Source organism: Meles meles, chromosome 15 (assembly GCF_922984935.1).
Source record: "Meles meles chromosome 15, mMelMel3.1 paternal haplotype, whole genome shotgun sequence".
NCBI classification, from domain to species: domain Eukaryota; kingdom Metazoa; phylum Chordata; class Mammalia; order Carnivora; family Mustelidae; genus Meles; species Meles meles.
In genome coordinates this window covers 58,269,220-58,297,214 of record NC_060080.1, presented here as the reverse complement: position 1 = coordinate 58,297,214, position 27,995 = coordinate 58,269,220, and the positions used below count along the sequence as shown (strand labels likewise).

Below are 27,995 nucleotides of genomic sequence, written 5' to 3'. Positions count from 1 at the left end.
TCCCGCGTTGCATCATCTCCAGCCGGCGGCTCCTGTGGGAAGGTTGGGCGCGGCGCGAACCACTCAGGCCGGGGCTCCAGCCTGCTCTCCTTCGCCTCTCCTGGTCCTTTCCCCACCTGCTTCTGCACCCACGCCGGGAGCTCCCCGCGGGCTGTCTCCCAGAACCCGCGAGGTACAACCTGCGGACGCTCTGGCAGATCCGCTCATTGAGATTCCCAGCTTATCCCAGAGCCAAGTCCCCCGCCTCCTTCAGCTTGGGGCCGCGGGCAGCGCCATGGAGAAGAGTAGCGAAACCAACGGCTACCTGGATGGCGCCCAGCCGGGGCCTGCAGCAGGGCCTGGCGCGCCGGGATCCGCGGCGGGACGCGCGCAGCGCTGCGCGGGCTTCCTACGGCGGCACGCGCTGGTGCTGCTCACGGTGTCGGGAGTGGTGGCGGGCGCTGGGCTGGGCGCAGCGCTGCGCGGGCTTGGCCTCACCCGCGCGCAAGTCGCCTACCTGTCCTTCCCCGGCGAGATGCTGCTCCGCATGCTGCGCATGATCATCCTGCCGCTGGTTGTCTGCAGCCTGGTGTCGGGCGCCGCCTCCCTCGACGCCAGCTCTCTCGGGCGCCTGGGCGGCATCGCCATCGCCTACTTCGGCCTCACCACGCTTGGCGCTTCGGCGCTCGCCGTCGCTTTGGCGTTCATCATCAAGCCCGGCTCTGGCGCACAGACCCTCCAGTCCAGCGACCTGGGGCTGGAGGAGTCGGGGTCCCCTCCGGTCCCCAAAGAGACAGTGGACTCATTCCTCGACCTGGCCAGGTAACGCCCCCCCCGCCCCCCCCCCCCCCGCACCTCGCCAAGTGCACAGTGAGCTCTCTAATGCACTCCAGTGCGCGCGCGGGTACACACACACACAGGGACACACCACCCTCATAAATTGCTAAGAGTTCATTCTTAATCGGCTGCGGGTGATGAACCAGCCTACCGTTAGGTGGAGTGTGTGTGAGGGAAAAGACAGTGTCTCACCTGTGCTGTACTCCTTATACCATCTGGCTGCCCTTACCAGGAAAAACGTTCCAACCACACCCCAATAGCTTCACCCTGTTTTTTCCCCACGATGCCCGAAAGCTTCTGGGAGCATTAGTTAGATTTTGCCTGTATCATCCTCAGCTGTAATCTCTGGCCTTCCCTGTTTCAGCCCTTTGGCTGAGAGGAAGGTGGCAATTTTTGAAGGCTCCTCAGTGGACCTAAGGATAACGAGGCTGGGATTAGTGGTATGAGGCCCACTGCCCAGAAACATGGCTCTTTGGGGGGCTTGGGACAGGTTGCTGGCCACCCCATAGTCAGGACCATTGTAGAATACTGTGAGTTTCAAGGAGCTTTATTTCTGGAAGAGTGAGTTCTAGAGGAGAAGGAGTTTGCTTGCTTTTTGTGACTCCTAGAAGTTGCATTTTATCCCTTGAGATGCAGTGTTGTTTCTGGATTTTCCGAAACCTCTGCCTCTCTCAGTTTCTCCGCTAGCCCAGAGTTCACAGATTGGAAAATTGCAGACTGGGGGAATTTACCGTCCTGGCCAAGTTCAGCTGAGTGAGGAGCTCAGCTGGCTCCTTCTCCAGGTTTCCGAAAATTCTGGATTCGGAGCCTTGGAGGTATGTTTTGTCTGGAGTCACTGAGGCAGAGTTCCTCATGGCTCAGTCTGTGAAAAACAGCAAACCCTGGGCAAAGTTACTTGGCTTCCTGCTATTTCCTTTTCTTCCTCTGGAAAATGTGATCACTGTCTGCCACTTGAGAGTGTGTTCATTTGAAACTACAACAAAAACAATAAAAAGTCCAAGGCTTTTGTATTAAACACACACACACACACACACACACACACACACACACACAACCTCCATTGAGGTTCAAAAAGTTCTTACCAAAAAGGCAGGTGGAGGTGGCCTATTAGGACTTTGATATGATCACAGCCTTTGGCATCTAGCAGCTTGATATTTGGAGTCTTTCGAACCCTTAAAGTTTTGGGGCTTTTAGGTGGGTGCTGAAAACAAAGTCTACCAAGGTTGAGAAAGCCTTTGGCTTATTACATTCACCTATTAGTCAGCTTTCTCAAGGAGGGAAGGTGGTTATGGGGTTAAAAGATTCTTTTTTGCAGGGGTCAGTGGCCCTGGAAAGGAAGTATGGATGCCCAGCTCTGACCTGCTGGTGGTACCCCAGAGGGAGGCTCAGTAGCATTCTTTTATCTCCAAAAGAGGGACAGTAGCCTCCAAAGGGGGCAAGATAGGGTGAGGGGTTACTTTATTACCACCTATCTCAGGAAGGACATCTTAGTTCCTGATTGTGGTTTTCTAGGTTTAGAACCAAGCCCTACAGCCGTTGCTTCTGAAGTGTATGGTGAGGTCGGCTCTGTAGGTTAAGCATCTGCCTTTGGCTCTAGTCATGATCCCAGAGTCCTGGGATCAGTCCGCATCAAGCTCCCTGCTCAGTGGAGAGCCTGCTTCTCCCTTTCCCACTCTGCCTGCTTGTGCTCACTCTCTCTGTCAAATACATGGATGGAGTCTTTTTTTTTTTTTTTTTAATTTTATTTTTTTTTATTTATTTATTTGACAGAGAGAGAGAGATCACAAGTAGGCAGAGAGGCAGTCAGAGAGAGAGGAGGAAGCAGGCTCCCTGCGGAGCAGAGAGCCCGATGCCGGGCTCGATCCCAGGACCCTGAGATCATGACCTGAGCCAAAGGCAGCGGCTTAATCCACTGAGCCACCCAGGCGCCCCCATGGATGGAGTCTTAAAAAAAAAAAAGGGGGAAGTGAACGGTAACCCAGCATCATGGCTTAGTGGTCTGTCTGGGTGCAGACTTTTCAGTGACTTGGGCTGCAGGTGCTGGAAAGGACTAAGAGAACCTTTGTTGTGACTTGTTGGGAATAGGCAGCCTTTCATAAGACTTCTTACAGCGAGCCTCCAGCAGCTCATGGATAAAGGTAAGGCAGGTGGTATGATCCTATTTTACAGTTGAGGAAACTGAGAGATTAAGTGATTTGCTCAAGGTCACAGAGTGGTTTATCAAAAGAGGGATTAGTGAAAATATGGGTCTTGTGCCCCAGCATTCAGGGCTCTGTTTCTCCCACTCTTCCCTCCCCCAAGACAGTTTGCTGTAGTGATGGTGTCATGGTGCTGATTTAGTCCAGCCATCGCAGAAATGTTTGCTCTGGGCCAAAAGGGCATCAGGTAAGACTGTGATTTGGGTCAGAGCAGATGCCCACTTGCTCTAAACAGAGGACCTGAACCCCGGCAGTGAAGGAAGGCCTGTGTACTGCTGCTCTGATTGGCTTTCACCTTGAGGAGCTGGTGAGAGGGAACTGAGTTTTGAGCCATAACCTCAGTGCTTCCTGGGTCCCTGGGTCAAAGTTTTAAATTTGCTTCCTTCAAAGAAACCCCGCAGATGCTGATATTGTGGGACTCTGGGCATGTTCTTTGGCAGAGGCAGGGCGCAGTCCTTTCTGCCTGTGGGCACTGAATGAAGTGAGCCGGCTGGCAACCACCTCAGTTATCCTGCGGGCTGTCACCAGGTAACTGCCCAGAACTCAAACACCCAGAAGCAGTGGGAGAAGTCTCTGACTTCTCATCAGAGAGACTCTGATGACCAGGCTTTGCTGGTGGGGGTGCTCCTCGGGGTCTCTCTGCTACGATTTCTAATTTCTCTCAAGATGGAACTACAAGTCAGAAAGAAATGAAGCTCATAGACATTCATTATAACTTTTAGAAGGTTTTCAGAATGCCTTTGGTGAGTGGTTTGATTTCCCAACACACAATGGATTAGAAATAACAAAGGCCAGGGAGCGTCTGTGAGGCACAGGTGTTAGAGGCAGGCCCTTTGAGAACTGAGAAGGGGTGATGGAAAGCAACTGGCAGGTGGGAAAGTCCCAGTCTCCTCCTGAGCAGCCCAGAGCTTTATGCCTGGGGACCCAGAACAGCAAAGGACTCTCAGAACTGGGTGGGACCCAAGTGCTCAAGCTGTGACTATTCCTCCAAAATGAAACAGATGCAGCACCAAAAAGACCGGGAAACAGGTTATGAGGAACTCATTATGGAACTTCTTGGTCCCTAACAAGGCTCACTGATTGTGAGTCCTAGAGCATGTCCCTAACCCCTGTGTCTTAGCTTCCTCATCTCTGTAACCGGCATCCTCAAAGTATCTACCTTGGAAGGTTCCTCTGAGGGTTACATGAGTTAACGTTTGTAAAGCTGTTAGTCCAGAGCAGGCCCATTCTGCTTGCTCTGGTTATACACCGAGTGGTATTACAGAGCTATCAGGAAGTTGTCTTTGTTTCACATGAACTTATGGGGATGGCCCTCTTTTCATAGTCTGAAAGAAAAGAGAATGAATGTTGGGGGGAGGGAATGTTTGGAGGAGCTCAGGATGACTTGAAGCTTACGTTTTTAGGTATTTGGGGAACTACATGGAGCTTGCAGAAAAAGAAGTGAACAGTTACTATGTTTTGGACTAAGAGAATCAACACTGCGGGGAAAAAGTTGGGGGGCACCTGGGGGACTCAGTAGGTTAAGCATCTGTCTTTGGCTCAGGTCATGATCTCAGAGTCCTGGGATCGAGCCCTGCACCCTGCATCAGGCTCTCTGCTCAGCAGGGAGTCTGCTTTTCTCCTTCTCACTCTCCCTCTATGTTCTCTCTCAAGTAAATAAATAAAAATCTTAAAAAAAAAAAAACACGTAGGAAATTTGGAAAATGTACAAAAGTCAAAACTGAACCTAGAAGATCCTTCCATTCTAAAAGGGAGCAGAAATCCTTATGTATCCTCTCTGACATTGCAGTTTCTGCATCCCCCCCCACCCACACCCACCCCCTGCCCCCTGCCCCCTGCCCCGGCCCCTGTATTACATATTTGTGGTCTCTAAAGTTGACCAGTCGACCTCAATTTTCTTCAGCTGTAAGTGGAAAGAACTGGCTTCTAACATTCCCTTGGGTATTAAAATTTGTAGTTTTCAGTTGGAAAACCAGAGGCTTATCTGCAAAGGTGGCAGGTAGGGACAGCTCCTGGGCCTAGGGCTCTGTCTGCACTGGCATCCAGAAGAATGGCCCAAGGCCACTGTCTTTTTTTTTTTTTTTATTAATGTATAATGTATTATTTGCTTCTTGGGTACGGGTCTGTGATTCATCAGTCTAAACACAATTCACAGCACTAACCATAGCACATACCCTCCCCAAAGTCCATAACCCAGCCACCCCATCCCTTCCCCGCGACCCCCCCCAGCAACCCTCAGTTTATTTCTTGAAATTAAGAGACTCTTATGGTTTGTCTCCCTCCCAGAGGCCACTGTCTTTTGCAAAAGTATAGCAGGGCACAGCCCTGTGCCTGGTAGATACTAGTGAGATTTTACCTGTTGCCCAGTTTTCTAGGCTTTATTGTTTAATTCTTGTGCTCATTTTTTCAACACTGAACAGTGCTCTGAGCCTTTCCCTTCACAGAGGGAGGCATGAGGGACTGACTTTCCTGGTCAAGGACGGGTGTGAATATGATGCCTCTCAACTTGCAAAGAACACATTTCTTTAATAGCTTCAAAGAAACGTATCAGAGACTAAGCTCTAATCTTAGTCCCTAGGTTGCAGTCAAGAGAGTGAATAGTGAATAATTCTTTTAACTGTTGGTCATGGGAGGCTGTTTGGCCTAAGCCTATGTCTCTCTTCTATAGGCAAGAGGAAGTTTCTTAGCAAATCTAACACGGATCCAAATTTTTTTTTTTAATTTTATTTATTTATTTGACAGAGAGAGATCACAAGTAGGCAGAGAGGCAGGCAGAGAGAGTGAGAGGGAAGCAGGCTCCCTGCCGAGCAGAGAGCCCGATGCGGGACCCGATCCCAGGACCCTGAGATCATGACCCGAGCCGAAGGCAGCGGCTTAAACCACTGAGCCACCCAGGCGCCCCACACGGATCCAAATTAATGGAGGTTTCTCCATTAGTCACTAAAGGGAAAAGTGGCAGCGTGTTATTTAAAAAAATAATAAAAGGTTTTACCTTGACACCTTTCTTTCTGCCACCCAGGAGACTACCTGAATAGTTCTGAGACTGAAAAGAGCATACACCCAGTGAGGTTGGGCGGGGGTGGGGGGGGTGGGGGGGGGTGGGGGGGGTGGGGGGGCAGTGATTAAAAGCAGACACTGGGATCAATTACCTGATTTTGAATCCAGCTCTACCACTTACTAGCTGTGTGGACAAGTCTTTAAGCCTCTCTTTGCCTCAATTTTCTTATCTGTAAAATGAAACTAATAATAGTATCTACTACCTGCATTTGTTATGAAGATTAAGTGAATTAATATTGGAGTGTCTTGCTGATACCGTCAAGTGTCCCTGCCCCTCAGGGATAGCCCCAGGCCTCTTGTTACGAGAATTAAAACTGTTTTCAATCTTACTTCCGGAAAAGTCCCCCACGCCAGGGGCCTGGCATTAACCTTTCCATCTGGAATCTAAAACTGGAGATGGGCCTCAAAAAGAGGATAAATTACTCTCCTGCCCCCTCCCTTCACCACAGTGTGAGCGCACTACCCCCAGCCCTTCCTCTGCTTCCAGCCTTGTGGGGGGTACCAAGATCTGAAGGGGCATGTCCCTGTTAACCGACTCTGTAACAATAAACACTAAGGATAATAAATGTTTAGCAGGTGTACATACCATGCTATATCCTGTTCTGAACAGTCTTTGAAATTTTCATAAATTCAGTAAAGAATTTTTGAACTTAAATAAGAGGAAATATTTCTGGAACAAAAAAATATACCTAAGCAACAGTAAATTGTTTTCCATTCTTCTCCTATAGGACAGGGAAATGCATACCACCCTTGACAAATAGGATCAGAAGAGCAAACAGTACCAGATGTATAAAGAAGGAACATTTTTGAAGTTTTTCATTGTGTGAGCTGCGTGCATGTTCACCACCACTAACAGAAGTTCAGCCTCCTCTCCTACCAGGTTCTCGGTTTAAGTAATGTACCCAAAGGTTCCTATAGCACTGGAAAGGCTTGTCCATTCATTCTTTCCTAATTTGGTCTGACGTGGACTCTGAATTTAGTATGGACTTGATATTTTTGCAGATGTTTTTGAGTTAGACCTACTCTAAGAATTGTACTTTAAATTATGGCTTCAGTACACATCTACCCCCTCCCCACCCCGCCCCCAAACGCAACATGAAACAAGTGCCAAAACAGCATTTTAAATGTGATACATGCAGGTTTTTTCAATTCTGTCTAATGTATTGCATATTTTATAAAATACTGGCTTTAACTAGTAAATTGCTTTCACACCCTACTAATGTTAGAGAAACTGGTCCAGTGTAGATCTGGTATTATGTAATTTAGGTAAATTTCTAGGGATCCAATAACAGAAAAAGGAAATATTTGAGAATTTGTGTAAGTTGAAGAGCTCAGCGATTTGAAGCCCTCTTAACACCCAGTGAAATCGGGTACTGTGTAAATGTGAAGCGTGGAAAGACCATTTGCTCCTTCTTACTCCCAAGATCTGCACTGTCCAGTAGGAGAGACACAGCCACAAGTGTTTACATTTAACTCATTTACATGTAAATAAAATAATTCAGATCTTCCCTAGCACCAGCCATGTTTCAAGTGTCCAACAACCAATGGCTACCATATTGGATGATGTTAGTCTAGGTATGGAGCCTGAATGGGAGATGTAAGCCAGCATAATGTCTCCGGGTTCTTGGTGTTCCCATGTGTTCAATAAGGGTGTCGATCTTGACCACCTCTAAAATCTCCTCCAGCTCAAATGTTTCTTATTTTGAAAGCACACCAGAGTTATTGTGTGAATGTGAGCCTAAAGACAGAGCTGTGAGGCGCAAACCTACCTGCATGACAAGCAGCTGATCTCTGAATGCAGGAGAGCTCAGGAGTAAGGAAGCTAGAGTTCCTTCATAGCAGTGTCTGTGTTTAAAAGCCAAAGGGAAGGGGGTAAGAAGCTTGCAGAGAGGAGATCAAAGCCGGAGGGCTGACACTACCCGACTATATAAGACTTACCATAAAACAACAGTAATCAAGACAGTGTGGTGTTGGGGAAGGAACAGTCAAATAGATCAATGGAACAGAACAGAGAGCCTGTGTAAATACAGTCAACTGATCTTTAACAAATAAGTAGAGGCGATACAATGGCACAAAGATAATCTTTTCAACAAATTGGGCTGGAACAGCTAGTCATCTGACCCCTAGACACAGACCTTACACCTTTCACAAAAATTGACTCAAATAGGGTCACAGACCTATATGTAAAACGCAAAACTCTAAAACATAGAAAACCTAAATGACCTTCAGTACGGTAATGACTTTTTAGATACAATACCAAGGATGTAATTTGTGAAGAGTGCAGAGAAGTGTTTTTGCTTTACTCTACAGCCTCGGCTCCTTGCCCTTAGTATGGGCAGGAGGGACTGACTGCACCTGCTCTGTGACAACTAGAGGGACCAGGGGGAAAGGAGGGTGATTTTATGGTTGCTACATCTCACTGCCCCCAGGTGGTACCTTCCCAGGGACTAATATCCAAGAGCTGAGCTATAGAAAGTATGGTTACCCTTTGAAAGTATATATTTTTTTGGTTGTAAACTCTTTGCAGTTAGCACTGTATCTCACTTTTTAGCCTTTTAAGCAGATACGAGATACGATTTAAATATAGTAAAATGCACCCATTTTAGATGTACAGGTCAATGAGTTGTTTTTTTCTTTTAAAGATTTTATTTATTTACTTATTTATTTGACAGAGAGCGAGATCACAAGTAGACAGAGAGGCAGGCAGAGAGAGGGGGAAGCAGGCTCCCTGCTGGGCAGAGAGCCTGATGCGGGGCTCGATCCCAGGACCCTGAGATCATGACCTGAGCCGAAGGCAGAGGCTTAACCCACTGAGCCACCCAGGTGCCCCCAGGTCAGTGAGTTTTAATAAAGAATGAGTTGCGGGTGCCTGGGTGGCTCAGTGGGTTAAAGCCTCTGCCTTCTGCTCAGGTCATGATGCCAGGGTCCTGGGATGGAGCCCCACATTGGCCTCTCTGCCTACTTGTGATTTCTGTCTGTCAAATAAACAAATAAAAAATCTTTTAAAAAATGAGTTGCAATAAAGTCTAACAGCAAGAAATAAACCCCAATTTTATGTAACCTAATCATGAAAATGATATCCCATCAGCATGCTGTATTCTGTTGGCTAGATGAAAGTCATAGGCCCCACCCACACTCAAGGGGAGGGTGTTGTACAAAGTGTGACTACCAGGAGTCATTTTAGATTGCTTGCCAACCTGGGTTGCAGTCAGACCTGCCTGCCTCTGAAATCAAAGGCACTGCAAATGGTTGCCTAGAGATTCCAGTGCTAGGTAAACTCAGCCACAGAAATAAGTATTAATGGGTATGTTCGGCACAAATTGTAAATGATTCAGTATTTTACAAATGGGTCGTCACTGGGATTTTGTTATATATCAAGACCAGCATCCTGCATAGAGCGTGCAAAGGAGGTCCTCAGCAAAAACTGTTCACATGAAAAAATTTTGGCTTCAAAATCTAGCTTAAGTTGACCCGTCCTATTGCCCGCCTTTTACAACAAATATTTTATAAAATCCTTCATCCTGAAATGAAATCCATAAATAGAATTTCAGTGCATTTCAATTTCAAAGCACGGTGTGACTCAACAGAAGGATAAAAAGAGAGTTAACTTATAATAAAAATAATGTGTTTCCATATGTAGAGATCCTAAAATCAAGTGGTTAGGCCCTTGCTTCTGAATTTACAGTCACCATTAATAAGAAAGCTGTAAATGCAGGCTGTTGCTTGATACTGGTGTGTGTAATTAAGGAACCCAGATCCTACAGTTTGCCATTGGTGATGTGATTTTCCAGGAGAATGAGCAATTTTTAGAAACATTCTGAACAAAACAAAGTAAAAACTCATTCTGTGTTTTACACAGTAATTACATTCCTAGAAAATTCAGTGTGTGTTCACATTGTACCAAAAAAAGAAACAAAACCTCGTTTTGGAATGAGTTTAGGCTTAAGTCTTTATAAATAAGGTTTTCATCTACGAGTATGTCATATGGGACATTTAGGATGTGTGAGGGCCACACTCAGTAGAATGAGTGGCTGGGACCTGGCCCCACCCCCTATAACTCTCCCCCAATGGCAGGAATGCCCCCCAGTTATTTCAACAATGAAAGCGCTCCCTTGGATTCCACCAGTGGGCAGTACCACTCCCGTTGAAAACCACTGCAGTAGGGCTTAACTTCTAGGGGAGAGGAAAGTGATGGAGTTTTCCTAGAGAACCACAGTGGAGATAAGGGTAAAAATTGGTGCGCTCTGAGTATTGCGACCCAGCAGCCGAGGCATAGCTGGGTTCTTGGATCAAGCGAAGACCACAGTAACTGCTGGAGGGAGAGGGAAACACTGTGTGTTGGGCTGTCAGGAATGGGCATCCGAAAGTGGACACTTTGAACACTGAATTTTAAGAACACTGACAAAGTGCTTTTTTTCCTAACAGAAACCTGTTTCCCTCAAACCTTGTGGTTGCCGCTTTCCGTACGGTAAGGCTTGATGCTTTGCAAAAAAATAGGAAACTTACAGGGGTGGTGTATAAATGATGCTATGGGGTTATTTAAGGTGGGTCAGAGAGGGGTAGTATTGTTAACAAAACTTGGTAACCCGGGCCTAAATTTTTATAGCGTGGACCCTGGAGTGAAAAACAAAGTGAAATAACAACAACAACAAAAACAAACAAGAAGGTTTTCTAAAATATCCCACTGGTTCCACCATTTTTCGTATCACCTGAGAAATACTCTTAAATCACATTTTGGGGTCTCTTAAATATTTTATAATGTTTGAAAAATATACTTTTTATCTTTTTTCTGATTATAGAGGTAACATATGCTTATGTAAAAAATAAAAAATAGGGGTTCTTGGGTGACTCAGTGGGTTAAAGCCTCTGCCTTTGGCTCGGGTCATGATCCCAGAGTCCTGGGATCGATTCCCGCGTGGGACTCTGCTCAGCAGGGAGCCTGCTTCCTCCTCTCTCTCTGCCTGCCTCTCTGCCTACTCATGATCTCTGTCTGTCAAATAAATAAATAAATAATCTTTTTAAAAATAAATAAAATAAAAAATAAAGTGCAAAAACATGGAAGAAATTAAAAATCACTCATAATCACAGCCTAGAGATACCCATTAACATTTTGGTACACATCCTTCAGATACATTTTTTCTCTACATGTGCACACACACGTGTTAGAAATAAAAACCAACTGTTTTTAACCTCTTTTTTAAGGCAGCATATTATAAACATTTTTTCATGTTGGTAAATACCCTTCTGCATAATGTTAATGGCCCTATTCCACTGTGTGAGCATATCATAATTTTATTCTGTCTGTCCCTTATTGATAGACATTCAAGTTGTTTCTAGTTTTACCTAATTTTGGCAAGACTGCGAGTAACGTCCTGTAGCCATGCTTTATAAGGAGAAGGAGTATAAAGGTCTAGATTAGATGAACTAATCTCATTGCCTTTTCCAAGCAGACTCTTCTGTTTCTATTTACTTCCTCTCCCTCAACCTCTCTCTGTAAAAAAAAAATTTCTGCTGGGTGTGTGGGAGGCTCAGTTGGTTGAGTGGCTGCCTTCAGCTCATGTCATGATCCTGGAGACTGGGATAGAGCCCAGCATCAGGGAGTCTGCTTCTCTCTCTCCCTCTGCTCCACCCCCCCACCCTTGTGCTCACTCTCTCTCAAATAAATAAAAAATTTTTTAAAAATCTGCATATAAGCACAGCTGTGGCTTATATATATGATGTAAGGTTGGGAAAAAAAATAAAAGGTTTATGGGGTTTTCAGTGCCTGTCACAGAAGGCATGGGGTGGGTTTTGTTTCCCGTCACTGGTAATCACAGGACAGCTGAACACCTCTGCTTGTCTGAAAGCCTGATAAATCAAAGGTGAGAGAGACCAGACCGCATCAAAGGCAGGCACAAAGCAGTACCCAGTAATGGGCTCCTCTTGACTCTTGACAGTCTGGAACGAGTCCTTAGAACAGGTCAGGAAAGGCATTTTCTAAGACACTCCATTCAGTCGTGCATTCTGACATAGGTAGACCCCTTGTGCAGAAGTATGTGAGGTCGATTGTAGGACCCAAGTTTGGAGAGTCATTTGACTTCTGATAAGTGAGTCTCCCACAAGACTTAACCAGAAAACACCGTCTTGTCTCTTATCCTTTGCTTTGGAGAGTGGGAACCAAGCAGATTAGAAAGATTAGAAAGATGCTGAGGGGAACCTGGGTGCTCAAAAGGTTAAGTGTCTGCGTTTGGCTTAGGTCATGATAATGGGGTCCTGGGATCGCCCTGCATTAGGCTCCCTGTTCAGAGGGGAGTCTGCTTCTCCCTCTCCCTTGGCCCTTACCCCTACCCCAGCTCATACTCTTGCTTTCTATCCCTCAAATAGATATATCTTAAAAAAAAAAAAAAAGTAGGTGCTAAAAAGCATTCAGGCTCAAATAAGTTCTGGAACAGAGTGGAACATTATGAAATTATACCAAAATTCAAATAGTATAACATGTCAGCTGTTAGAAATATCAAACAATCAGCATGAAATTGTGCAGACCTTTTCCTCCAAACCATTGTCCCTAATGATGTGAGTCCCTAGATACCTCAGATGCCTCTTGGGGTGTATGCTGCCTTGGTTTTAAGTAACTTTTGTGCAGTTCTTGGAGGCCCTTGTCAGGCCAACCAAGTGAGGAATTCCTAGAACACTCGGCGTGAATAAGAATAGCAAGAGGTCCAACAGTCCTTTCTCAGTTTCTCTGGTCGGTGTTTACCTATGAACTGACAATGTCTTCTTCTTCCTCTTGTTCCCAGTATGCAACTGATTATAGAGAGGTGACCCACAATACCAGCTCTGGAAATATAACCCGTGAGAAGGTAAAGCTCTTTATAAGATCACTTGTGGCAATTAACTTACAAAGCAAATAATGCTTTTTAATTGAAGGAACATACATAATGCATCATCTTCTCAGCGGGGCTGAAAACTGGGGTTTGAAGGAACTATCTGAAAAACATAGATTGGGTTTGCTCCTTAGGTTACTTAGCAACATGGCCAAAGGCCAACATCAGCAGCATTGGAATCTTCAGCAGATCCATTTCATCAAATTGGAACGATGTCCCTTTCTTCAAAATTATTTTATAACACCCCTTCTGCTGTCCTGAAACGTAATGAATAGGTGATTTAACCCATCTCTATACATAGAATTTGTCTCAGAGGCTTAACTCACTATAGCCATCATTCGCTCACACATATTTTTTGAGTAGCTATTAATGGCTGGACACTGGGTGAGGTCCCCGCCTTCACGATAGAGCTGGAAGGGACAAGGGACCTCAAGGATTATTTGGTCCTGCTACAGAGCCGTCATGGGAAGAAGAAGGTACTTTGCCCCTTCCCCACCCCACACAGACAGCTTCTCAAGGCTGAGGGGCTCTGTGCTTTACCAGCCTTTCTTTGAGGAGAAGTTGTACTTAAAAAAAAAAAGTCGAAAGCTACTAATTAGTCCAATTCACTTCATCTTGCAGATGAAGAACCTGAAGGTCAGAGAAGTTATCTAGTCCCAGAGCTGGGACTAGAACTCAGATCTATCGTAAAGAATGCTCTTTCTCTTTTTACCATGCTGATGTATGTTTCCCATTCAGAATTTCATGTGCTTTGATGGAATTAAATGTCTGTCCAACACATGCTTATAGTAGTGAGATTGAGCATTATGGAAAAAAAATAAGGAATATAGTATATCTATATATTTTATTTTAAGTCAGTGACTCAGGAAAGAATATCCTGAAAACCTTTTGTGAAATTTGTCAGGTAGGAGGCCACCGTTAACAGTCTAGCCACAAAAGATTTGTTGACATTTGGGAGACACAGTTACAATCTCGATGTGAAAGAACTTTTCACCAACCAGCTCTTCTTTAATTTTTTTTTTAATTTATATTTTTATAGTTATTACTGCAGTGTAGTTGACATACAATGTTATATTAACCAGCTTTTCTTTTAAAAGCAACCCTTGGGGGGCGTCTGGGTGGCTCAGTCGGTGAAGCATCTGACTCTTGACCTCAGCTCAAGTCTTGATCTCAGGGTAATGAATTCAAGTCCTGCCTTTAAAATGCTACCTGATAAAGTAAAAGTAACCCTTTGAAGTTATTGTCTAACCTCTACTTGAATTCTCACTCAATGCGCTGTAAACTTAGACCCTCTGTTCCCTGCGATCCTATAGATCCCCATTGGCACCGAGATCGAAGGGATGAACATTTTAGGATTGGTCCTCTTTGCACTGGTGTTAGGAGTGGCCCTAAAGAAACTTGGCTCTGAAGGAGAAGAGCTCATCCGTTTCTTTAATGCCTTCAACGAGGCGACGATGGTGCTGGTGTCATGGATTATGTGGTAAGTTGGGCCTGCCTGCTACTCTCCCTCTCCTCTCTCTTGCCATCCAGAAAAGAACCCAAGTCTGCTGTCTTAGGTCACGCCTGTGGGGCCACCCGGCCTGTGGTTGATGCACCATGGGCCAGACTTGAGACGGGGTGGTGGAGGTGGAGACAGTTCTTCCTCTTGTCCAGGCCCTCAGAGAATCAGGAATGTGCCATCATTACCAGTCACTTCTTCAGCACCCACAGTGACCCGTTATGGTTCTGTCCCTGGTATTCAATTTAGTTATGAGGTTCCACTATTATCCATATCATATAGGATGCCCATATCATCTTGTGGGGCAATGAACTCAGTAAGTATGCTACCTGCTGCATAAAATAAGGTTTATTTATCTTAAAACAGTCGACTTCAAGCTTCAAAGGGGCCCTTTCTTATAATATTTCATGGCATGGAAGACAAATTCATTTTCACTCCATGCATACATAAACTTGGAATGGTCTCCTTTTACATAAATATTTCTTTATGGAACATCAGTAAAAGCACGGTTGTTTAATAAAAACCAATGGATTGACTTCTGGCTAACAAGTAAAAATTTGACCAGAGGTCTCAAAGAGACTTCTCAAAAAGCCTACCAATTCCAGTGTCCATCCCTTACCCTTATAAGCTTTACCTTGCTTTTTTACTTGGGCCAAACTGCTATGCATTTTAACTTCTACTTGTATATTGTCCAGAAACATCGTTAATCCTTTTGTACATGAAGCATTTTCCTTATTGGCAACCCTTAACTATCTCAGGAGAGAAGCGTGGAATTTGGTAGTAAAGTCTGGAATTGAGTAGGAGGCCAAGTCCAGAGCCCCCACTGGTGGTGTTTATCTTCCTCAATCAAAATTTCCAGAGTCTGTCTCCATCATTTGCAAACATGACTATTCATATGACTGTTGTTGTTCTGGGCAGAAAAATATTTTTCAGAAAGGAAAAAGTGTTTTCATCACATGTCAGGTTCTTTTCCTGTCTTTTTTTTTTTTTTTTTTTAGTCTAAAATCCTCCCAAAGTTTGGATTAAAGGAAATTATGCAAGAAAGTGATGTTCCTATGTTAAGACTTTTGTTTTCAATCTGAAAACCAATTTATAGTCATTACTTCAATTCGAATACTAGTTACATAACCAGGTGTTCAGTCAGGCAGATCCTGCTGTGTGTCTGACTGCCCCTGGAGATCTGTTGCCCAGCCAAGTGTATGTCACACAGAATTGGGGTGTAAAATGACCAGGTTTGAGTGGGATCGCGTATAGCAGCTCTTTCTGCTTTCTTGCCTTTGCTCATTACCCACTAAAATGTCAAAGCACCTGCCTGTCCTGCACTATTCACAGAAATAATGCCTCAATGGCTTAAATACAGGCTCAGCAAACTTGGCAGACCATGTGGTCTCTGACACAACTACCAACCCTGCCATTATAGGATGAAAGCAACCATAGACTATTTATAAATGAATGAACATGGTTGTTCCAATAAAACTCAGGGTGCCAACTCACACATTAAACTATCCAAGGAGGAAAGAAGAAGGGAGGAGGGGAGTCTCCTAAATTATTAGAAGAAAACATAGGGGTATGGAAACTCTTCCTAAATGAATGCAAAAAGTAAAAGCCATAAAAAGCTGCTAAATCTGACTACATCAGAATACGAAATGTTTGTCTACAAAAGATACATTGAACAAAAGAAGACAATTACTGAAAAAAATTATATATATTTACATATAATGTATATATGTACACACAGACACAGATCTGAAAGCATCAGTTTCTGGAAGACTGGTACCAGTTCACAAACTATCTGTCTGCAATGAGATTTATAGGGAAATTAATAGTAAGTGTTTAGAAACTTTTGTAGCAATTTCATATTGCTGCAACATCCAAGCACCTGATCACTTTTTTAATATTTTATTTCTGTTTGTCTTTTATAAGAATATTGGTCCATGATCAGCTGGATAAAAATACACCAAAGATCATCTGAGAAGCACTAATGCAAGGAGTTCTGGTTGTTGAAAAAGAAAAAAGACTAAATATACTATTAGAAAGTAGACAAAGTATGTGAGCAGGCAGTTCATAGAAGAGGAAACCTGAATGACCAATAAACATTTTAAGAGATGCCCAATTTACTAGGATTAGGAAAACGAGAAGTTTGGTCTTATCAGGCATTAATAAGAGTGAGGATAGTTTTGAGCAAAGGGTGGGATGTCTAGAAGCATCCCTGGCTTCCATCTACTAGATGCCAGTGACCCCTTCCCCAAAGCTGTGACAACGAAAAATATCTCCAGATATTGCCGAATGTCCCATGGGCAAAGTCATCCCTGGATCAGAAGCAGTGGTGCAGGGAAAAGATTATTCTCCTGGACAGCTGGTGGGACTATGAATTTGAAGAGCTACTTTAGAGAACAATTTGTTGAAATCTACTAAAATTTAAAATATACACAGACCATAACTCACCAGTTCACTTCTTGGTGTCTCTACCTAGAGAACACAGCAAGGTAGGCACAAAGAGACTGCTTGCAACATTGTTTGTAATGACGCAAACCTGGGAACAGTCTGGAGGTCCATCAGCAGAACAATGATCTATAGTATTTCATTTTTGCGGCTAATTTTTTTTTTTGAAGATTTATTTATTTATTTATTTGACAGAGAGAGATCACAAGTAGGCAGAGAGGCAGGCAGAGATACAGAGAGGGAAGCAGGCTCCCTGCTGAGCAGAGAGCCGGATGTGGGACTCGATCCCAGGACCCTGAGATCATGACCTGAGCCGATCACAAGTAGGCAGAGAGGCAGGCAGAGATAGAGAGAGGGAAGCAGGCTCCCTGCTGAGCAGAGAGCCGGATGTGGGACTCGATCCCAGGACCCTGAGATCATGACCTGAGCCGAAGGCAGCGGCTTAACCCACTGAGCCACCCAGGCGCCCTGAGGCTAATATTTTAAAAAAGGTAAAGGTGGAAACTACCCAGATGTCCATTGATATCAGCAAAACGTGATATATACATACAGTGAAATATGATTCAGCCTTAAGAAAGAATGAAATTCTGACATGAATGAATCTTGAAGACATGATGCTATGTGAGATAAGCTAGTCACAAAAGGGCAAATATTGTTATGATTCCATTTACAAGAGGTACCTGGAATAGTCAAATTCATGGACACAGAAAACAGAACAGTGGTTCCCAGGAACCACAGGGACGCAAGTGGGGTTATTGTGGAACCACTGGGGGTTATCCCAGGAACCACTTGGGGACACAAGAGGTTATTGTTTAGTGAATACATAGTTTCAGTATAGGACATGGAAGCATACAGGACATGGATAGATGGATAGTGGTAATGGCTGCACAGCTATATGAATGTACTTGAAACTTGAATGTACTAAAGTGCACACTTAAAAAAGGTTAAAATGGTAAATTTATGCTATGCATGTTTTGCCACAATTTAAAAAGACAAAATGAGGTAGATTTCCATTTATTGACATGAAAAGATCTCAGAGATTTAATGTGAGGTTCAAAATAAATACATAGATATTTAGATATTATATATATATAGATATATAGATATCTATAGATATATTAGATATTTATATACATACGGATGTATCTAAATGCATAGCAAGTGGGAGTAGTTATCTAAGGAGGGATCTGACATGAATGCCGAAAGAGGATTTGGGCCTAACCTGTGTTTTAATTTTTTTGAAAGGAGAATGCATTCATGAGCTGCTATGAAATTTAACATTATAACACGGCTTAGAATATCTCTGTAAAGAAAATTCAGGAAACCAGTGACAGTGGCTATCTCCAGGGAAGGAAACTGAGTACTTGGGAGGCAAATGTGGAAGGGACACTTGTCCTTTTGAACTCTTTCAAATTTGTGATATTATTATCTGTGTGATTGAAACTTACAAATAAAGTCACTGGTTATAAAATTCTTCCTAAATTTACATTAAATTCAAAACAGCTGACTTACGGGGTTTTGTAGCTCTCATAGTTCATTCCTTCCCTTTCCTCTTCCTGTCTCACCATTAAAAAAATCTTCACGTTCGAGGAGTGTTCCCTGAGGGTCATTGTTAATGACTTTTTCCCACGGAATCATGTTTTCCAAACCACAAAGAACTGAAAACTTAACAAAAGTCCCAGCTTTGGCTCAATTCTGTATCACAGCAATTCTGCAAAATAGGTGTTAGTCTTTTGTGTTTCTACGTTCTCAGAACAAGACTGACCAAGGCTGAAAGTCAAATTCTCAGTCCCAGAGGCTTTGATCTTGAGTTCCTCGGCTTTCCACTTGGCAGCCTATGTGGTTGGTAGCATCCCTCTCTTAAGAACATAATATTTCCAGTTGTTTAAGCATCTGCCTTCGGCTGGGTGGTTCAGTTGGTTAAGCATCTGCATTTGGCTCAGGTCATGATCTTGGGGTCCTGGGATCGAGCCCCACATCAGGCTCAGCAGGGAGTCTGCTTCTCCCCCTGCCTCTTCCCCTGCTTGTGGTCTCTCCCTCTCTCTCTTTCTCAAATAAGTAAATAAAATCTTTAAAAAAAATTTTTTTTTAAAAAGAGCATAACATATCCAAGGGGAAAGAAATCTGAGTTCTGATCCTGACTCTATGACCCATGGTGATTTATCATGTTAATTTTACTCAGTTTCACAGCCTATGAAATGGGTCCATCCTTTTCAGTTCCTCAGGATCATTCTAGAGAGATCGTCCTTCTTTTTTTTTTTTTTTTTTTTTTTTTTTAAGTAGGCTCCATGCCCCATTTAGGTCTCAAATTCCCCACCGTGAGAACAGGAGTTGTGTGTGCTCCTGACTGAACCAGCCAGGCACCCTTAGAATCGTCCTAGGGAGAAACGAAGACCACTTAGTTGAAAGGTCCCGTGCTGGGTATCAGGAAGGGCCTGGATCTTCTGGGCCCATCATCACATCACTCTTACTGACAGGTACCTGTGCTCATGCCCTAGGTATGTACCTGTGGGCATCATGTTCCTGGTTGGAAGCAAGATTTTGGAAATGAAGGACATCATCGTGCTGGTGACCAGCCTTGGGAAATATATCTTCACATCTATATTGGGCCATTTTATTCATGGAGGAATTGTTCTGCCGCTTATTTATTTTGTTTTCACACGAAAAAACCCATTCAGGTTCCTCCTGGGCCTCCTCACACCATTTGCAACAGCGTTTGCCACCTGCTCCAGGTGAGTCGGGTGCTCTCGGCTGCTCTGAGCCATAGTGATGTGGAACCAGGTGAGTCCAGTTGTAGATGCACAACCAGCATCTTGACACGTTTTAATTTCTTGGAAAGTCTGAATTGGTCTTGTCTGGTTTTTTTGAATTACCAGCCGCATACTTTTATGGAAGTGGGTTTCTGGGATTGCCAGAATGAGGGATCATCTCATTCCCTTTTCCTTCTTGCTCCTTAGAGGTCAGATCATTGCTTAACCCAATTGTGGGTCCTCACCCTAATTACTAAGACCTTTGCCTGAGTGAAAGAAGGCAATCACTTACCTCAGAACTCATTACAGGGAAGTTTCTAGAATGATGCCTGCCCAGTTCTCCCTCTAAATGCATGAATCATAAAATAAGACCAAGGTATCATGGTGAGGAACAGGTGCTTAGCTCTCTGGGAGTCCACAGTGTTGTGGGATTATCTAATTTAGTACAAAAGATGCACTTTGTCATTACTGGAAATCCTTCCAAAAAATTGGGCTTTCCAGGTGTGTTAAAGAAAACTTTTAAAGGGACGCCTGGGTGGCTCAGCTGGTTAAGCATCTGCCTTCAGCTCGGGTCGTGATGCCAGGGTCCTGGGATGGAGTCCTGCATCAGGCTCCTTGCTCAGCAGGGAGCCTGCTTCTCCCTCTGCCTGCTGCTCCCCCTACTTGTCCTCTCTCTCTCTGTGTCTCAAACAAATAAATAAAATCTGAAAGAAAGAAAGGAAGGAGGGAAGAAAGGCAGGAAGGAAGGGAGGAAGGAAGGATGAAAGAAGGAAAACGATCAAAGGATGGCAGCACATTGCATTCACAGATTTGGTTTTTGCCTCTCTACTGCATGTTTCCTCCCATCCTCAGTGGCTATTTCTGTGATAACGTGCTGGGGTGGTAAAAAGAATTAGGGAGGTAAGTTTCTGTAGCTTAGAAATAAATCTGCTTCTCAGCTGTGGCAGCCTCCCACGGGGCTGGCTGGAGGGCGTAGGACTTATTCTTCCAGTTATCCAGGAACACAGTCCCTCTCCAGGCTCTCACAGCCATTGCCACTTCTTGGCCAAAAAGGAAAAAAAGTCATAGTTTGCCTTTTACTTCCGGGGGGAGGGAGGCGGGGAGAGGAACAATTCAAGAGAGGAGATGCACATATGGAATAAACGGTTCTTTGTTGTCTTAAGAACATTTTGCACCATGAGGCAGTGTGGTGTTTCTTGAAATATTTGGAACAGGTGTATCCAGGTAAATAACGTAACAGGTAAATCTAGAGGGTCCGATTTTGAATCCTTCAGGAATTGACATTACTGCACATTGTGACTGAAACTTTTTTTTTTAAGATTTTATTTATTAATGGGCGCCTGGGTGGCTCAGTTGGTTGAGCAACTGCCTTCGGCTCAGGTCATGATCCCGGACTTCCAGGATCAAGTCCCGCATCGGGCTCCCAGCTCCTTGGGGAGTCTGTTTCTCCCTCTGACCTTCTCCTCTCTCATGCTCTCTCTCACTCATTCTCTCTCAAGTAAATGAATAAAATCTTAAAAAAAAATTTTTTTTTAAAGATTTATTAATTCATGAGAGAGAGAAAAGGAGGCAGAAGGAGAAGCAGGGTCCTTGCTGAGTAGGGAGCCCAACGCGGGACTCAATCCCGGGACCCTGGGATCATGACCTGAGCCGAAGGGAGATGCTTAACCATCTGAGCCACCCAGGTGCCCATGACAGAAGCTTTGAAACAATTCCAATTTTTCTCTTTCTTCAAGGGAAAAAAAAATAGACATTAGGATGATGCTAACTGCTCTATTCCTGGGTCTGCGCTGAGTAGTCTCTTAGCCGGGCTGGAAAGGACTGTTGTCACGGTTGGCCGTTTCTCCCTTTCCAGCTCAGCAACCCTCCCCTCCATGATGAAGTGCATTGAGGAAAACAACGGTGTGGACAAGAGGATCAGCAGGTTCATCCTCCCCATCGGGGCCACTGTGAACATGGATGGGGCAGCCATCTTCCAGTGTGTGGCCGCGGTGTTTATTGCCCAGCTCAACAACATCGAGCTGAAGGCAGGACAGATTTTCACGATTCTGTAAGTTCATTATTCTTCATCCTTAGGTCTGGGTCAAAACTTGAGGGGTTTTTTGTTGTGTGTGTGATTTCCTTTGAAACACGTCATGAATACCAATCTCACTATGACTTGGGGAGGTCCCATTTGGAAAATGACAGCATGAATTCATTACTTGAAGAGAGTGAATCATCTCTGGAGGGCTCAGTTGGCAGCATCTAGGGTTGTGTGGTTTTTGGTTTCGAAGCCATAGCCGCCGTATTTTGCATTTCTCTGTGCCCACACCATGCTCTGTGTTAATGGCTAGTTGTCTGTGCCATCCCCTAGAGTGACAGCCACAGCATCCAGTGTCGGGGCAGCAGGCGTACCAGCTGGAGGGGTCCTCACCATCGCCATTATCCTGGAGGCCATCGGCCTGCCCACTCATGACCTTTCTCTGATCCTGGCTGTGGACTGGATTGTGTAAGTAGCAAGTCCTAAGGGCAGTGAATAAAAGAAAGTATGTGGTGCCTTCCCTAGGAGCTTGGCATCCCGCTATGTCTGGGAGAAGAGACACTTCAGACATGCCTTGTGAAGGAGTTGAGCTGGCAAGACAAAATTTTATAATTTTATTTATTTGTCAGAGAGAGAAAAGAGAGAGCACACATACAAGCAGAGGGAGCAGTAGGCAGAGGGAGAAGCAGCCTCCCCACTGAGCAGGGAGCCCAATGCAGGCCTTGGTCCCAGGACTGGGATCATGACCTGAGCCAAAGGCAGACCCTTAACCAACTGAGCCACCCAGGTGTCCCAGGCAAGACAAAATTTAGGAAAAATTAAACAGTATAAGGCCCATAAATGACCACAAAATGTCATTACTGAGAACTTGGTTACAGCATCCAGGAAAATGGGAGTCCAAGACCCAGGCTGGGCCCCCAGTGCAGGCCCAAGTTGGGGACCAGGATCTAATGGAGATTGTTGGCTGCATAGGAGTCAAAGCCATCCGAGCAGTGAGTCTTTGGGAATGATTGTCCTTGGCCTGAAACCTGTGAGGAGTGATTTCATCAAGGGAAGTAGAGATGAACCCAGCTGATATGAGTGGATTAAGCTCAGGGGAGGAGGAGTTAGGAAGGAGATATGATTCAGGCCACCATCACCAGGGCTCCTGTAGAGGCAGAAAACAGTGAGTGTTGATTCTGGGTGTGGACTCCTTGAGTCATTTGATACCTTCTTTAGGAATAAAATAATTCTTGTTTCATAGGGAAGGTCACCTGAGGTGCTAATGTTGGACAGTGAGCATATGGGTAAGAAAGTGAGCCCTGGAGCCCAGGTAGCTGGGTTCAAATCCCAGCTTTACCATTTACTAGTTGTGTGATAGGAACTGTTCTGGACTTTGATCCGTTCACCTGTCAAATGGGAATAATAATAGAACCTACACCAGAGCTGGGCTGGAGATGAAATAAGTTAGCATGTCCACAGTGCATGGAAGAGTCCCAGGCTTGTGACAGAGCATTCAGTAAACATTAGTGAAAAAAGACACTGCCTGCCAGGCTAGCCCGAGCCAGGCATGGCATCACCTAAAAACTAGAGTCTGGCCCTGGGCTCGAGGCTCCGCCCATTGTAGTTGGGAATGGTCGTTTCCAACTTCTTGTGTAAGCCGCAGAAATTTTCAGGGACTTCTCAGAATCCTTCAGAACAAGGAGGGTGAAATGGAGACCCGCATTGTCTACACAGCTCATTAGAGGGAACTCGGTCCCTGAGCTGGTGTGTTGGACAGGACGGGAGCAGAGTGTTAGAGCCAGCTGCTTCTGTCTGAGGAAGGCAGGCCTCTAAGAGACTGTTAGTCAAAAACAGGGACACAGGGCACCAGGCAGATGGCCTAGTAGAGACCTGAAGTCACGTGAACCATCCACCACCCCGCAGCCTCTGCTTACACAGCCCTCAGCTTCTCTGATGCTGGCAAGCAAGTTGCCACTTTTCTCCCTCTCTGCAAAATGGGCACTGTACTTGCTCTGAGCCTCAGGAGAGAGGGTGGTTATTGGACTAACCTGTGGGAAGACAAGCTTCTGGAAAGGACAGTGCTATGAGAGGGTGTTTGCCGACTGCTGTAAAATACAGGCAAAGCTGAACATTCAGCAGAGACACAGTGTTGAGAGAAGAAGAAGGGGTGTTCCCACAGTGTACTGCTAAGCGGGAGAGAAGTTGGGTCTGAAACCCAGTCTGCACTGTCTGTCCCAGCTGTGCGTGACCCTCACCCGATGGTGTCTACTCCGGGTAGAATACATCCATAGAAAGGTGTTACTAGACTCACTGGGAGTTGTGAAGTGTGGGTGGGTGACTTTTGTTTTCTTGATACTTCTCTTCTTTCCAGGTTTTCCACAATCAGGGTCTGTTACTTTCCTGAGAGTAGGAAATGTTGACCGAAACAGTTTAAAGTGAGGCCCAGGCTGCTGTGCGGCAGCGGCGGCAAGGCCTGCCTTTTCTTCCCCCGCAGGGACCGCACCACCACGGTGGTGAACGTGGAAGGGGACGCGCTGGGCGCCGGCATTCTCCACCACCTCAACCAGAAGGCGGGGAAGCAAGGCGAACAGGAGCTGAGCGAAGTGAAAGTGGAGGCCGTCCCCAACTGCAAATCGGAGGAGGAGACGTCGCCTCTGGTGACGCACCAGAACCCCGCCGGCCCCGCAGCCAGCGCCCCCGAGCTGGAATCCAAGGAGTCGGTCCTGTGAGGGGGCTGGCCCTGGGCGTGCCCGCCGGTGGTGGCGCCCCGCCGCGGGGCGCGGGCTCCCTGCTCACCGACTTTTAGCCCCGTGCAATGCTTTGGCCCCGTCAAGGGTTCGAGGATTACGTCTCCGTGCAGGCATTGCGCTTCCCAGCGGGAACTGGTTACCGGAGACCAGGGCGCTCTGCCATGTGGCTTGATCCGTGTACAGGTGCAACTGTGTGTGCTTTGGAAACCCGTCCTGGAGCTGCAGGCTGGGGGCAGATCGGGCTCCCCGGGACCGGGCAGTTACGGCCTGGAACAACGCACAGGTGCCCTTCACTGCGCGCAGGCAGCTCTGCCCTGGCGGTCTTTCTGGGCAAACTAGGGGGCTTTACAGTCCTCTGTCATGCAGCCTCGTGAGCCAGAGTGATTGGAAAAATTCCCAAATTCTTACCTGTGGCTGGAATTCACTGAGCTGGAGGTGTTGAGAGATTTCTGACTTGGTGAACAGGAGGTGTGGCTGATTCTGATTTCACTGGTCACTGGTGGGCTTGGAGGCAGGGCACATTGTTCAGTTGGAAATACTACAGACCCCATTAGCACTGTGGGGGTCTCTGGTCAGTAGCATTAAGTAAACAGTTTAAATGCTGAGGTCAGAGAAAGGAGGGGGGATGCAGCCAGCAAGGGTAAGGGAAGCACCCTGTCAGGACAGACGGACACACACACACAGATACACACAGTCATCCTCAGTCTCATTCCATCCCCAGGGAAGTTTCCTGCTTCCAGGACCTGGCCTCTGACAACACTGTAGCTTTATCCCCATCCAGGCCCAAGAGGGGCCTTTTCCTCCATGATCTTCACATCCAGGATCTGCTGGCTCATTAATCCATTCATAGAATTCAGCTAGCCCCCTAAAATGCTGCATTTTGCAAAACAAAAATGAAAACACAAACCCACTTACTAACTGGGGTGGGGTGCCTCATTCCCGGGTCCCCAGGTCCCCTGGCTTTGGCTAATTTGCTGTGGGCTGGGTTTCTTTTCCTGCTAGTAGATGAAAATTAAGACTGGAAACCAAATGTCCCCATTCCTGCAGATACCTGCCGACTTGGTCTGAATCTAGGCGAGGGGGCTTTATCCGGAAGACCGGTGTTGCCAGGGACAGGGAGACTGAAAAGCACAAGAATGTTCGTTCACTGTGGCTGTTGGTGGTTCTCTGTAGTGTGATCTGCTGAGAGTCCTGGGCCTCACTTTACCCCATTTGTAAAATGGGGCTGATGTCACCTGCCTCTTACCTACCTCAGAGGGATCTGGTGAGGCAAACTGAGTGAATCTGCAAAAACAACCCATTCATTTCTTGGATGGCAAGTGCTAACAACCTACACTCTTCTTAAGTTTTACCCAAGTGAGACCTTTCTTCATGGAGGCCTTGTGCTCCTGGTAAAGACAGCTTCTCAGAGCAGAACTTTGTTCTCCGCGTGCGGTCGCAACTCTGCCATGCAGCTTGCTCTCTTCGTAGGTATTTGCCAGTATCGAGTGCAACCTCTTCCTGATGTTGTTCAGCTCCTCCTGAGTGAACCATCCCATCTGCAGCACATTTCTGGGTCCCTGGCTTCCCCGTGACTCACAGGTCCCCGGCACTGGCCACCCACCTCACAACAGGCCATTAACAGTTCTCGGATGTCCCACCTCACGCGTTTTCTTCTTTTCCCTGTTGCTGTGACATGGCTGTCACCCAGGCCCTGCAGAAGAAGAACGGGCTGTGGAGATATGTTTCTGGTGCTGTTAAGAATGGGAGGGCGGGGACAGAGGCAGTCAAGCCCCTGCTCTGGGGGTGTGTGCCTGAGTGGAAGGAGTGGGGAAGAGCCCTGGGGCACAGAGCTGGCCTGGCCAGTGGGAAGGCCCAGCTCCCTCCGAATCTCTTTAAACCAGCCAAGCCACTCCCATCCCCTGTGAGGCCAAGAGGGACCAGGAACTGAGCCGAGAGCTGCCTGGAAAGCTTGACACTCTGGCTCCTTGCTGATCCCCTTCTCTTTTGAAAGGGGAAACAATCACATTGTTGATCCCAAATTGCAAATGAACATTCTGCCTTTGCCTCTGCTATTTTTCCTTCTCCCATATATCTATGGCTCTATTTGCGCACAAATGCATATATGTATGTGTGTCTCCATGTTTTAGCTCTCCAAGCAAGTTTTGAATTTGGATAGAAGTGACCTAACCACAGTGTTGTGGCTTCTGCAAACTGATTTTCCTGTGTCGAAAAGTTGTTTCACAAAACGTTAAAATTAGAGCTGCCCATCTCGTGAGCGCACCTCCTCAAGGCAACCTGGCAAGGCAATAGGCAGAGTGCTGGGCCCAAGAGGGGCACTTCTATATGAAATCCCATAGGACAGCTCCCCTTCCTCTGGGAGGAAGAAGGTGCTGTGTGCCTCCTTGTTTTTCAGACCAGAGTAACCCTGCTGGGGAAAATCCCACTTTCTCACTGTCTGAAGCTATCTCCCCCATTCTATCATGTTGTCGTAAATACTGTTCATCTCTGTTTTGTGTATGTGACATTTGCCTTAAAACATAGCAGTCCTCAAAATGAATACAGTATTTCTGCTAGGATCTGCATGTTCCTTTCTTCCTCTCGTGTTCTGCAGTGGTGGTTCCAGGTTACAGAGCTTTTCTAGGGGATCACCTGAGGGGGTCTGAATGGATTTTGTTCTAGCAGCTTTTAGCCAGCCTGACCTCCTGAGGCAGTGTAGGCCCGCTCCGCTGGGCCAAGCTGCTGCAGGGCAGTCACTGAGGTCCAGCTGTTGCTGGATGCTTCCTATTCAACACTAGCAAGGCTCAGGAAAAAGTGGGTAATTTTGCTATATACCTCCATAAAATTAAGTCTTCTTAGAACAACTAGGTCAACAGGCCTTAACAGAGCGTCTATAAACTGAGACCCATGCTGGAAGAATGCCCTAGTCTATAGAATTACTGAGAAAGTCCCTGCGTGGGGCACTTGCCCAGGCCTCGACCATCATCCACACCACACCCAGCCCTTTCTTTTATATAATCTCATTTTCAATGACACCACATTCCAGCACAATTAGGGAATTTAGAAGCCTCTCATGAAAGATTATCCGACAAGCTCATACTGGAAGCCTTAGTTTCCAGGTTCTGGGGCATCTGAAGAAACAAATCCCATTCTGACCTGGACATTTCCAGCTTTTCATATCGTACAGACACCGGTTTTAATTTCTGGCCAAGGCTTAAGGGGATGAGGACAGAGTTTACACAGACCAAGGGCCAGATGGGTCCTGTTACTAAATGACCAGATTCTTACCTTGGAGGACAGCTGTCTTGCTTCTCGGTTTTGAAGAGTGTGTGAAGGTTGCGATTGGTACTTAGTGCTTCAGCTTTTTAATGTAGCTGCAAATCAAGAGGAGCAATTCCATAAGCTGCCTCTTCCCAAGTGAGCAGAAAGTGTGCTGTTCTGTGGGCTCACCTGAGCCTCCTGAGGGGAACTTCCCACAGCATCCGTGAAGGACATGAGTGATGCAGCAAGGAGTGTGCACTGTCTGGGCTCCGTCCTAGCTCTGCTGCTTGCTTTCTCTGCGACCCCAGGTGCAACAACCCCTCTGAGCCTCAGCCTCCTTACCTCCTCTTCTTTTTTTTTTTTTTAAGTAAGATTTTAT

At 45.8% G+C, this 27,995-nt stretch overlaps 1 protein-coding gene across 1 annotated transcript; it reads left to right on the top strand.

The window, feature by feature from the left end:
• On the top strand, nucleotides 1-27,984 carry SLC1A4 (solute carrier family 1 member 4). Its single transcript, XM_045979972.1, has 8 exons — nucleotides 1-801; nucleotides 10,497-10,539; nucleotides 12,848-12,910; nucleotides 14,248-14,414; nucleotides 19,373-19,606; nucleotides 21,480-21,674; nucleotides 21,978-22,112; nucleotides 24,121-27,984. The coding sequence occupies exons 1-8, from the start codon at nucleotides 275-277 to the stop codon at nucleotides 24,353-24,355; spliced, it is 1,599 nt and encodes a 532-aa protein (XP_045835928.1). The 5' UTR covers nucleotides 1-274; the 3' UTR covers nucleotides 24,356-27,984.
• Nucleotides 27,985-27,995: the final 11 nt, after the last annotated feature.

Excerpts from the sequence above, each read along its gene's own strand:
- SLC1A4 (XM_045979972.1), top strand. The coding sequence starts at position 275 with ATGGAGAAGAGTAGCGAAACCAACGGCTACCTGGATGGCGCCCAGCCG. Across the intron at positions 802-10,496 it reads TCATTCCTCGACCTGGCCAG|AAACCTGTTTCCCTCAAACC; the intron begins GTAACGCCCCCC and ends TTTTCCTAACAG. Across the intron at positions 10,540-12,847 it reads TGGTTGCCGCTTTCCGTACG|TATGCAACTGATTATAGAGA; the intron begins GTAAGGCTTGAT and ends TCTTGTTCCCAG.